At 40.8% G+C, this 12,400-nt stretch overlaps 1 protein-coding gene across 1 annotated transcript; it reads left to right on the forward strand.

Moving 5' to 3' along the window:
* Positions 1–9,891: 9,891 nt before the first annotated feature.
* Positions 9,892–10,772, forward strand: LOC127530486 (nicotinamide riboside kinase 2-like). Its single transcript, XM_051937309.1, has 2 exons — positions 9,892–10,053; positions 10,329–10,772. Exons 1-2 carry the CDS (start codon positions 9,892–9,894, stop codon positions 10,683–10,685), a joined length of 519 nt encoding a protein of 172 aa, XP_051793269.1. The 3' UTR covers positions 10,686–10,772.
* The last annotated feature ends 1,628 nt before the right edge of the window (positions 10,773–12,400 follow it).

Consider the following 12,400-nt stretch of genomic DNA (forward strand, 5'->3'; position numbering starts at 1 on the left):
GTCGGCTCGCTCATTGATCCTCTGAGGAGAGGAGTGGAGCTACGTGGGAGCTGGAATCAATGGAGCGGGAAATTAGCCCTTAATTAATAACTATTTGTATTCAGCTCGTCCAGCGCTGCAGGAGGAGACACCTGTGCGCATACTAAACGCAACCTGGCAGGCACACGCAGAAAATTACACTGGATGAAAGTTTAGAGTGTGGCAGAACAGGTGCCTGGACTCATCGAGATGGAAGAATGAATAAAACTGGTTAGAGGGGTGGAAAGTTACAGTAAAAGGAAAGTGACTGTGGGTTTTGCTCATCCATGCTAGTGTTAATTATTGGTTTTTCATGCTGCAGGTCCTGGAAAGACCAGATACATTTTTGCATACGTTCCCAGTAGGGGTAGACAATCTTAATTTGGCTCAGGATCTGCTTACAACTCAGCGTAAAAGCAGTACAGAAATACAGTTTTCATAAGATACAGGGAGGAAGAGGGGCTTTGACACGGGTATATCACCGATTATTACGCCGCCAAGGAACACAGCAGAGTTATGTGACGATCAGCGTTGGTTTGTCTGTCTGTCTGTCTTCTTCTTCTTCTTCTTTTCCTTTCGGCTTTTCCCTTCAGGGGTCGCCACAGCGAATCAATTGCCTCCATCTAACCCTGTCTGCTGCATCCTCTTCTCTCACACCAACTACCTTCATGTCCTCTTTAACCACATCCATAAACCTCCTCTTTGGTTTTCCTCTAGGCCTCCTGCCTGGCAGTGGGAAACTCAGCATCCTTCTACCAATATATTCACTCTCTCTCCTCTGGACATGTCCAAACCATCTCAGTCTGGCCTCTCTGACTTTATCTTCAAAGCCTCTAACATGTACTGTCCCTCTGATGTACTCATTCCTGATCCTATCCATCCTGGTCACTCCCAAAGAGAACCTCAGCATCTTCAGTTCTGCTACCTCCAGCTCTGCCTCCTGTCTTTTCCTCAGGGACACTGTCTCCAGACCAAACAACATGGCTGGTCTCACCACAGTTTTGTAAACTTTCCTTTCATTTTAGCTGAAACTCTTCTATCACACATCACACCTGACACTTTTCTCCAGCCGTTCCAGCCTGCCTGTACACGCTTCTTCACTTCTTCTCCACACTCTCCATTGCTCTGGACTGTTGACCCTAAGTACTTAAAATCCTCCACCTTCTTGATCTCTTCTCCCTGTAACCTCACTCTTCCACTTAGTTCCCTCTCATTCACACACAGATACTCCGTCTTGCTGCGGCTAACCTTCATTCCTCTCCTTTCCAGGGCAAACCTCCATGCCTCTAGCTTCTCCTCCACCTGTTCCCTGTCTGTTAGCAACATTTCTCAAAAAAAAAAAAATCGTGAATTTTGATAAAATTTTCAGGGAAGGTCAGAAATGTCACAAGCACCAAGTGAATAGATTTTGGCAGTGATGCGGCTTATAGTCTGGATCCACGGATTTGTTAAAGATTTCTGTATCATTGCCAGATAGCGGCACGATCACTGTAACCATGACAACAAATGAACACTACGTCAGCTGTCTGCTGATGATCACATGGTTGCGATCCTACTACAAATCCACTGCTGCGGACTTATTGGGACTTATCTCACGCAAGTGATAGGAGGAACAATTGATTAAATTGTGTGAGTGTTTCCGAGTCACTGTAAAGCTTCTTTCATGCTTGACGCTTCAATGAGCCTCTGCACGGACTAATTACGTCGTTTCAGCAGCCACGCCCCCTGATGCTTTCCTTCTCAAGCAGAACATTACATGTTAACCCAAAACCTGCAAATAATGTGCATATGAAATATCGGTATTTTTACACAACGTAAGTTGTTCTATTGCAGTGCTTGACTATGGAATTACAGTATATTTTCTTTACTGCTTTTAAATCAGCAGATATTTGCCATAAATTGAAAGAAAATTGTTTTTTAAACTTTTATTTTATAGATTTTCTCTAATTAAATTTGTGTAATTTATTTATTATTGTATTTATTCATTTAATGTTATTAAATTGCAGACAATAGCTTATAAAATCATACAATACAGCATAAATTTACATGCTGGAAAAAAAGGCAAGTAAATAATGCAATCATAAAAACTCGGCCTTTTTCGCATAGTTTTTTTGTTGTTTTATTTCAATGTTGTTTTAACAGTTTTTACAGTTTCTGAATGTTCCAGTACACTGTTATTTTATTGTAGTTTTCTGCTCTCCTTGCTGGCTAATTTATTGCTTTTATTATTATTATTTATGTTGTGTCTAGTGTGTGTCTACTTTTTAGCAGATATATTTTAAAGCAGCATTGAGGGCATTAAGAGCTGCCAGAACAAGAGACCACAGTTCAATAATCCTCCACCTCTATTTATACAGCAGCTGTGATTAGATCGCTTCTCCCACACAGTCGTGTTAGTTTTATCAGTCATAGTGACAACTCACAGCATGCTAGATATCAGAGTTCAATCTGCTTTTTCTGTGACGTGGATTTGTTATTAGATAACAGGCTGATTATTCCAAGCTATATTACCCATAAAATATTAGGACTGCACAGATCAGTTATTTATATTACTGATTCAACATTAACGGATTGTTTCCTTGATTAACTTGTCAGTGATTTGTCTATAAAATGTCAGAATATTCTAATTTCTTACAGACTAAAATTACCTCGTCAAATGTCTTGTTTTGTTTGAAATGCATGAAATTATCTAATTTTAGAACATGGAGCAAAATCCCAGAAAATCCCATAATGTCCAGACAAAAATTACTTTTACTGCATTTAAATCAACTAAGAATATAATTATTTTACAGCTATTTGCCATTATTTTCACAGTTTTTACAGGTTTTACACATTGCAGTTCTCCAGTGTGTTCTGATGTTAGAATCTGATGTTAGAACACCAGAATTTATTTGTTTTAAAAAAGTGTTTTTGTTCTGCACAGCCACCAAGCATTCAACCTGCACATGAGGCATTTAGGGAACACTGGTCAATTGTGGTGTCTGTCCATGAGGAGGTATTTTTGTGAACACTTTCATTTATATCTCACCTCCAGGAGATGCTCTGAATGCAGAACAAGGTTATTTTAAGTCTTTATTTTGATGCATGAATGCAGCTTAACATGGAGGTGGAAGCAGTACTGGGTTTATTCAGATGTGAAAGTGTAATTAAACGCACGTTGTTCCTATAATCACTGAAGCTGCGGTCTAAGATGGTAGAGCTATTCTTTAGGATGAGAGGCTCATGAAAAGCAGCTGTAAGACATTACAGTTGTGCTCATGAGTTTACATACCCTGGCCAAATTTGTGAAATATTGTCCTTTATTTTTTAGCAAATATGTTTGTTAATGGAAACATTTTTCTTTCATTTAGGGCTGGTGTTCAGACAAAGCTATTTATTGTCATGCAATTGTATTTGCTCTGATCATTCATGTTTTCATTAAAGAATGGAGCACATTTTACAAATTCTGCCAAGGTATGTAAACTTATGAGCACAACTGGAAATACGATTTTGTAAACCTAAGACAACGAGGTGGACGAAGAATACGCACAATATTCATGTCTGCCTGGCTGCAAACCCGTCACTGAGCTCAGTTAAATCTGAGGGGAGAAATGTGAATCAGATGGTAGATTTTAATTCTACCGCAAAAGATCACTGTCAGATCTTTTCACTGTATCACTAGTCCTAATTGTCAGTACATCTATACTGATTAGTTAAGGGAATACTTTTTGTCAGGGGAGCTTAAAGCAGCTCAGCAATTTGACGCTGGGTCACAGCCCAATACAACTGGTACATTAACATAATTAGAGCTGCAATCATTCGTCGATTATTTTATTAATTCTTCAATTAATTAATAAATTAATCTGACTCTTTCGAGTCAAATTTTGCCTGCAAAATATCACCAAAAATACATTTTTGCGGTTAGACTGAATGTATTTGCATTCATGATATTATTTAAACTGTTTATCGGACAAACGAGAGATTTGAAGATGTCGCTTTTGCAGTCAGAGAAACTGGAATGGACACTTTTTTTTATTCTAGTGTATTCACTCCACATTTTAAACAGTGGAGTCCTCTGGCATGAAGAAAGAGCTGAATTTGTCATTGTTCCTCTATGTTGTCAAACTTGACAGATATTTACAGCTGTGCTTTTTTTTTTTATCCTTGTAACTTTAAGAGAGATTTGTTTTATCTCTGACATGATGTTCCCTCTTTGACAATGAGAAAAGGATTTATTTGTCATAGTTCTTCTGGTTTGTCGCCTTTGATGAATGTTGTGGTATTTTATGTGCCTTTATCTCTGTAGCTTTAGGACAGGTCTGTTCTGTTTTGTTTCTGACATGATGTTAGGGGTGCGGTGGACACAGATATGGCATCTCGTACAATTGATATGAAATCCCTGTTTAACCAATTATCCAATGAGAGTTGTAGTTACTGTCATTTTGTCATCCAAACATAGCATCAAATTGTGAAAAAAAAAACATGTGCAAAGTTTTATTCTCTTTGTCTTGCAAAGTATTTGATTCATCAGACTAAAAATTCACTCATATCTTTTTAAATATTGATATTTCATGCTATTAAAAATTGAGCAGAAATTGTTCTAAAAATGTGATAATTTGAGATGGAATGGATCAAGGGAAAGCTGCTGAGATAATTGTTATCTGCAAATGAATCTGATGATTCTGAAGACTCACATCATTAAATCAGGCTGCAGCTAAATTGATTAATGATGGAAAAGAAAAATAAAACAGCTGAACTCCTCCTTAGCAGATCTCAGTCGCTGTACTATCTCCTTTTTATTTTAATTAATTCATTTTACTCATTTGGGAGGCTAAGCTACCTTTCAATTGAAATTAATTTTAAACTACAGATTATATTAATTTCACTATGATTTTTACTAATACTGGAAAAGATGGAAACAAGCAAACAAACTCTTGTTTTCTACAAGCAGCAGACTGTAAATATGAATTAACTGGTCCATCAAATCTCTGTTTTAGACTGGAGAAACTGAGCTCTGAAAATACACAGTTAGACATTTGTGACGTGCAACATCGTCCAGGCTGATAATCGGTCCGTTCTCATTGCTATAGTGTTCTCTTGCATCGGTCATCATGCTAGTTAACCTCTCGATGTGATAGTTAAGTTACCTTTAAATCACACAATGAGATGAATTTTAAAGTATGGATTTTATTGATTTCACTACGATTAGCACTAATACTGGGAAAGATGGGAACACAGGTAAATGAACTCTTGATTCCTACAAGCAATGGAATAACAGCTCTGTATTTGAGACTGTAGTCTGCAATAAGCAGTTAAACATTGGTCACACGACAACACTGGCTTTCTAGTAACGTTGGGTAATATTTGACAGTCCTGTCCCAGGCCGCCTCTGAGTGGAGGGTGCAGAAAAGACTGTAAGCAACGATAAAACAGAAAGTATTTGTTGGGAGTTGTAAAGATTAGGAGAGTACACAGCAAACACAAACCCGAGGAGCAGGATGGGAGGCCAGAAAGGGATGGAAAGTGCAGCCGAGGAGGAGGATGGAAGTGGGAACACGGAGGGAAGTGACTCAACCATCAGAGTTAGATCTTTACCTCGAGACTCAGGTAATACAAAGCTATTTCTGAATGTAGCAAGGCCTGAAAAGAAGCTCGGCTGTACGCTCTCCTTACGCCATAGGAGAGGCTGAGAACACATGGCGAGGAGAAGGGGAACCTGGGTAATAAGTGGGAAATGGCAGGAACGTGGGGTCCCTGTAATTGGAAGGTATCGAGCCGCCCTGCTGGCACGGATTCAGGTGATAATTCCCTATAGGTGGATGTGATTTAGGTAGAAACACCATGAGACGGAGAAGGAAGAAATGGACAGATGGAGGGTGATGTTGGATGGAGATGGCAGTTGTAATGGGAGGAAATGGAGGAAGATGGAGTTTAAGGCAGCATGTTAGAGGATGTCTGAGGATGAAATGAAAAAGTGAAACTTGTGTCTGTGAATTATAGATAAAAGCTCCATCAGTCTGCTGCAAAGTGAAGGCCATCAGAGAAGAAGTCTGAGCGAAAATGTGCCTGTTTTTTTGGTTGTTTTTTTTTAGAAATATTTAAGTCAAAACTACCTCTTGCTTCTTAAATATCCAAATTCACCCTTCATCTTCTCTGTTTCTCATGTTTATTCCAACAAAATGCAGCTTTATCAAATAAAACTTCACAGCTTGACCTGTCCTGCGAAGCAAATGTGTCTGGAAATGTTCGGACATCTAAGGCAGGACTGTCTCCAGATCGACTGGTCAATTATCCAATCCAATCCAACCCAGCTTTATTTATATAGCACTTTTAACAACCACTGATTGAACCAAAGTGCTGTACATCCAGAACAAGGCAAAATTAGTTGGTCAAAATGCTCTCATCTGGTCAAATTCTTGTTGGTCAAGCAATCGCTGATGTTACTTTAAAAAGTATAAAAGTTAATCAGTTTGTCAGTTTTTATTTCATTCACTGACAAGGGAGCAGAAAGAAGATTAAACTTACGGAATCAGTCCCTTTATAGCAGTCAGTCTACAATGAACAAACAATCAACAAACAAAATGACTATAAAGTCTGAGAGGCCTGCACAGCCACTCTCACTCATATTAGAGTTTTCTCACATAACAAACTATGCTCTTAATTCATTTTTTCTATTTTAATATGTCAGTTTTAACTACATTTTTAAATCTTGTGTGTGATTTAGATTTTTTTTAATTCTTTGTCTAGATTGTTCCATAAATTGACCCCTTTCACAGAAAAGCAACATTCCATTTATTTATTGCTGAATCTTATGAAGTTCTCTGTTCCTTTTAAGTTATATTTACTTTCCCTTGTTGCAAATCTGTGCTGGACATTGACTGGCAAAATTTCTTTATGAGCTTTATACATAATTTGCAGAATACTTTAATCTCTTTTGTCATGAAATTTAAACAGTTTTCAACAGTGGATCTCTATGTTTTTTTCGACTGATAATTCCTATGGCTCTTTTCTGTAAAATGAAAATTGCTGGATGTTTGTCGTATACGGTCCTTTCCCCAAACTGCAACACAGTAGTTCAGATATGGAACAAACAGAGAATTATATAACATGTACAATGCTTTGTCATCCAACAAATCCTTTACAAAAGTGCTACATTTGCAGCCCTCCAGCATAAATCCAGTATTTTGACCTCATTTTTTATTGAACACCCCCACATATTTACAACCTGCAAATGGTCCAAATTAATGGAGACTGCTGGGTCTAACTTTTATTGAATGTTTATTTGGCTTCTGCTCCAAGATAATTGACATCATGTCAGAGAAGTCATTGGTGTGGCTGAATTTTTTTTTTTAAACCGATGCCCAAAAAGTCAAGTGTAAACTCTGCAAACAGCTGTATATATAATCACAGTTCAACAACAGCAGCAAACTAGCCTGTGTTTTAGCCCTCAATAATTCTTGTGCTGGAATCTATGGCTGATAGTTCTCTTTAGATTCATCTAAATATTTTGAGTTGTTTGCTGGCCTGGCTGCACAGTGGTGTACTGGTCAGCACTGTTGCCCTGCAGCCAGAAGATCCCCGATTTGCGTCCCAGCCTTCCTGGCCTTTCTGCATGGAGTTTGCATGTTCTCCCTGTGCAAATGTGGGTTTTCTCTGGATACTCCAGCTTCCTCCCACAGTCCAAAAACATGCTGAGGTTAATTGGTGATTCTAAATTGTCAGTACGTGTGATTGCTTGTCCCTATATGCAGCCTTGTGATACACTGGCGGCCTTTGCTCTGAGTCAGTTGGGATAGACTGCAGCCTCTCGCAACCCTAATGGGGATTAAGCGGTGTATAGATAATGGATGGATGGATGTTTGCTGGCCTGCTGTATGACTACAAAATAGCCAGGTTCACGTGATTTTATCTGTTGAACATACTGTTTTTCTCTGTTGATTTAGAATTCATTTGGGCTAACAAGCTGAGCAGGTGGAGTTGACTCTGCTTTTTGGAGATAATGTGTGTTTTTGTTCCCATGAACAGGCAGGTGGTTGTAGAGTACATACGATTTCTGTCCACCAAGATTTTCTTTCATACACTGCAAACCTATTGTCAAAAGCAGCTTTTAGTTTACACCTAACTGCTTCATACCCAGGGAATATAACTGACATAAACGAGCGTTTGACCGCAAGAAAAGTATAAAAGATGTCAGAGCCTCCTGTGACTGAAATGATTGGAGTCGGCAGCAGAAGTGTGCGAGGACCTGAGAGAAAATAACCATGAAGAGTAACTAATGGCTTTGGCCTGGAGCAGTTTGAGGCGTGTCATTGGACAGAAAGCATGATGTGATTTCATCAGGCGATCCGAGCAGCCCTGAGTGGGCTGATAAAGTGATAAACCTCTGAAGAGCTCTGACACGGGAGGCAGGCAGGCAGCAGACGTGGCCTTGCTGAGCAGATAATATGATGGACAGAAGTGGACGCTCGGCGAGAGCGAACATGGAGGCGTCAGGGATGAGAAAATGGAGATGGGAGGATGGAGTGTGGAGGGTAAAAGCTGCTAAATGTGATCCATTTGAGGTGAACGACAGCCAGAGGGCATCTGTCCTGCAGATCAGTGTTCTGCTGCCACTCATCCTTACTGCCATCACTCTGCCCTTTATAAAGCTTGTGTTGTTCTGCAAGAGAAAAAATGTCTCCCGTGTCTGGGCTGAGGGCTAAAGGTGTGAATTTAACAGGCAGGTATTTTGGCCATGCTGGTGGTGCGACTGCTGGGTTTGCCTTCAAGCGTGTTGATCTTTCTACCCAGCAGGTGTTTCCTGGTAAAACACCTGCTCTGACATCAGCGCCTGACACCAACCGCTTTGTCGTTGAGACAAGTCAATTTCCTTGCCACATGTTCAGAAACAAAAATCACCTGTCTGGGTAAAAGTGGGATATTAGCTGGTAGTAGCACATGGTTTAGGTTGCTGCAATGATAAATCGATTTGTTCACACTGTTTGGATGATTCATAGAATGGTTTAAGCAATGTTTTTCAGACAAAGACAGTGTAAAATTCTTGGAAGGTGTGGTGGGTGGTGGGGGGAGGTGGGGAAGTAGAGGGGGGAGGCCGCCACCCACCTCCCCTCCGACTCTCTGCCCTGGCTCCACCAATGTGGTCACTTTATTAGGAACAGAAACTACGATGACAAAGGGACGACGAAATTATTTTGAATCCTTGTGGAGAGTTTAATCTTAGAGTTTGTAAAGCCGTTGAGTTTTTAGAGTCACATGGATTGTTTTGACATTTAATAACCGAGTCCTGAAATAAAATTGCAGTTGTGGATTTCTGTCATTTAGTCTGGACTAAACAAATAACAGCAGCATAAATCTCAAACATCAATATGAGGGGTCTGGATTGAGGTTTCTCACTTGATAATGATCAAAACATGAAATTTAGGTTGTTTTAAAGGAATATTCCACCTTAAATCTTTGAATGTTGACCTAAAAGGTTGGTTTCAAGAAGTATTCCACCTTCAAGTTCCTCACACATCCACCTTAAAGGAACATTCCACCAAAAATCCCTGGACATGCACCTAAAATGTTGGTTTAGCCGAGTATTGCATCCAAAATCCTCAGAGACCTGAGGGGCTGGTTAAAAGGAATATTCCACCTAAAACCTCAACTAGGGCAGTATGTGTAGCAGCGACAGCAGAAAGAGGTCCTCTCTGGGTGGAAGAACCTCGTCCGAGTGGCAGCTCCCTTTCTGCTCTTACCTTACTCACTGAACTCAAGTGCCATGGAGGACTCCAGTAGTTGATGTTTCCTGCTGCAACCTTCTCTTTTTCAGCTTTCTTCCACATCCAATCACTCCCGACCCGGTTTTTGTTGATGTTTTTGACCGGTTTTCCAAGCTTTGACCAATCCGAAAACATGAAGTACATCATCAGCATCGGCATCGTAACCAATGGAGGGAAAACCACCCTCACCAACCACCTGATCAAGAACCTGCCCAACTGCTGCGTGGTCCATCAGGATGACTTCTTCAAGCCCCAAGATCAGATTGAAGTTAGTGAAGATGGTTTTAAGCAAATGGTAAATGGTCTGTATTTATATAGCGCTTTATTACTATACCTGCAAGGTACCCAAAATGCTTTACAGAATACGTCACATTCACCCATTCACACACTGATGGTGGAAGCTGCCATGCAAGGCGCTAACCACGACCCCATCAGGAGCAATTAGGGGTTAGGTGTCTTGCTCAGGGACACCTCGACATGAGCATAGCAGGCCGAGGATCGAACCGGCAACCCTCCGGTTACAAGACGGCCACTCTACCCACTGAGATATGTCGCCCCCCAATCCCGCAGTACGATGTCATCACTGCTCTGGACATGGACGCCATGATGAGTACGATCTTCGGGTGGCTGGAGAACCCGGTGAAGTTTGAGAAGTCTCATTGTGTTAATAACACCCTGGACACAGAGATCATCCCGAAGTCCGACCACAAGGAGGAGACTCACATCCTCATTGTGGAGGGCTTCTTGCTTCACACCTACAGGCCTCTGATGGACGTGCTAAACCAACGTTACTTTATTTCCATCCCATATGAAGTATGCAAAAAGAGGAGGTGCTCTAGGAAGTCCACGGTGCCAGACCCCCCTGGCCTGTTCGATGGCTACGTCTGGACCATGGACCTGCAACACAAGAACATCTGCTCACTGTGAAAGATTATTGAGAGCAGCTTTTTGTGATTTCTATGCAGAACACAATGATGTTTGCTGAGCTGTGCACTATTAAATGATTTAAGAATATGGAGTATTGTTACTGTTTATTATTGTTACTCCTTGAACCCACTGAACCCCTCGGAGATTCTGACTTAACTTATATGTATTTATTTGTTTCCTACATGTCAGGATTATCTTCAAACAACTTGCTGACAATTTGTTGGTCAAAGTTTCTTGATTGTAGCACAGAATGTTTAGCTTTTTCTAGGATCCGGTTAAGTTTTGGAAAATTTTGAAATAAAAAAAAAAGGGGGATTTTAAGCCGAGATTCTGTTAATTTTTCCCAAAGAAACTGCACATTGCACATGATACATTCGGAAACAGTGGGGAAAATTGAAAATCCACCGATTAATTCTGTGTTTACAGTTTCTAGTTCTGATAAATAGTGTAATTTTGGCATGTTTTCAGTGGGGGTTTAGATGATTAACTAAACAGCTGAGTAATTAGTCATACATAATGGGAAGAAACATGGAATTTTCTTTTCTTGTGACTTAAATTGTCCAACGGTGCAAGTGTATTTCTATTACTTGTCCTGGACAGGCCTTAATGTTGAGCCCTGGACATCACTGTTAGGTGTGTTGTTGGACGTGATTAAAAAAGCACATTTTCCTGCCTGTTTATTCAGAAACTGTCCTGTTAGTGAAGCTATGGCCCTCACTCTGCTCCCACATGAAGTCACTCCTACTTCACATATGCTATAGAGAACTGACAGCATGAAAACACAGACAATCCCCAGGCTCCAGAATAGACTCTGAGGCTATTTACAGTCCAGGTCTTTGCTGTAGCTCCAGATTTGTTTGGTTAAGTGCGTTTGGAGCTCACGGATTCGGGCGTCCGTCTCCCTCCGTCCACAGTTTGCTGCCAGGCTCTGCTGCCTGCCAACTCAGATCCATCTCATTAACAAACAGCCCTCCCCAGAGACTCCCGTCCTCCCTGCATCCCCTCTCCTCGTCCCCCTCCGACGTCCTCCTGTGTGTCCTGGTAATTAGAGCCGGAGGGTTGGATGGAAGGGCTAAAGAGGTAAAAGAAGAGGAGGCACATGTAAGCCGTTTGTGTGAATCAAAGTCTCATTCTGGAAACAGAAAGAGCGTTTGGTCGTCACAGCCTGGTGGCGTCGCCGAGCCTCGTTTTGGCTGCGTCCAGTATCCTGTTTATTCTCATCCCTCGCAGGATTTAATGGAGTTTGTCCTCAGCCAGGACAAAGACGGAGAAGACAAGAGGCAGCTGCCGAATGTAAACTGTTGTCTGTTGTTTGCTCCAAACACAAAGGGACTCTGCCAAAGCTATTTGGAAGCCTGGCTCATGTTACAGAACTGTTTACCTTCCATTTCACATATTTTACGTCCCACCACGGCAAATGCAACAATCAGCTTAACTTTCCCAAAGCTGTGTGTCAAGACAGGAGAAAGGATGGTTATTCAGGCTTGTTATGTATTCCATGTAAAGCAGGCAACAACACAGGAGGCAATTTTTCTTCATTTTCACACTCAGACTGTGTAAAATGGCTCTCAAGGCTCAGTCTCAGCAGTGATTAAAACAGCGAAATTTCAGGACTAAATCATTTCCTTTCTGCAGCAGCTGTTTTGAACCAATTCCACTTCATCTTACATCTATTTAATGACTAATAATTTCATGTAAACCATGGTTAATGTCTC

Source organism: Acanthochromis polyacanthus, chromosome 2 (genome assembly GCF_021347895.1).
Source record: "Acanthochromis polyacanthus isolate Apoly-LR-REF ecotype Palm Island chromosome 2, KAUST_Apoly_ChrSc, whole genome shotgun sequence".
Lineage (NCBI taxonomy): Eukaryota > Metazoa > Chordata > Actinopteri > Pomacentridae > Acanthochromis > Acanthochromis polyacanthus.

Excerpts from the sequence above, each read along its gene's own strand:
- LOC127530486 (XM_051937309.1), top strand. The coding sequence starts at position 9,892 with ATGAAGTACATCATCAGCATCGGCATCGTAACCAATGGAGGGAAAACC. Across the intron at positions 10,054-10,328 it reads AAGATGGTTTTAAGCAAATG|TACGATGTCATCACTGCTCT; the intron begins GTAAATGGTCTG and ends CCAATCCCGCAG.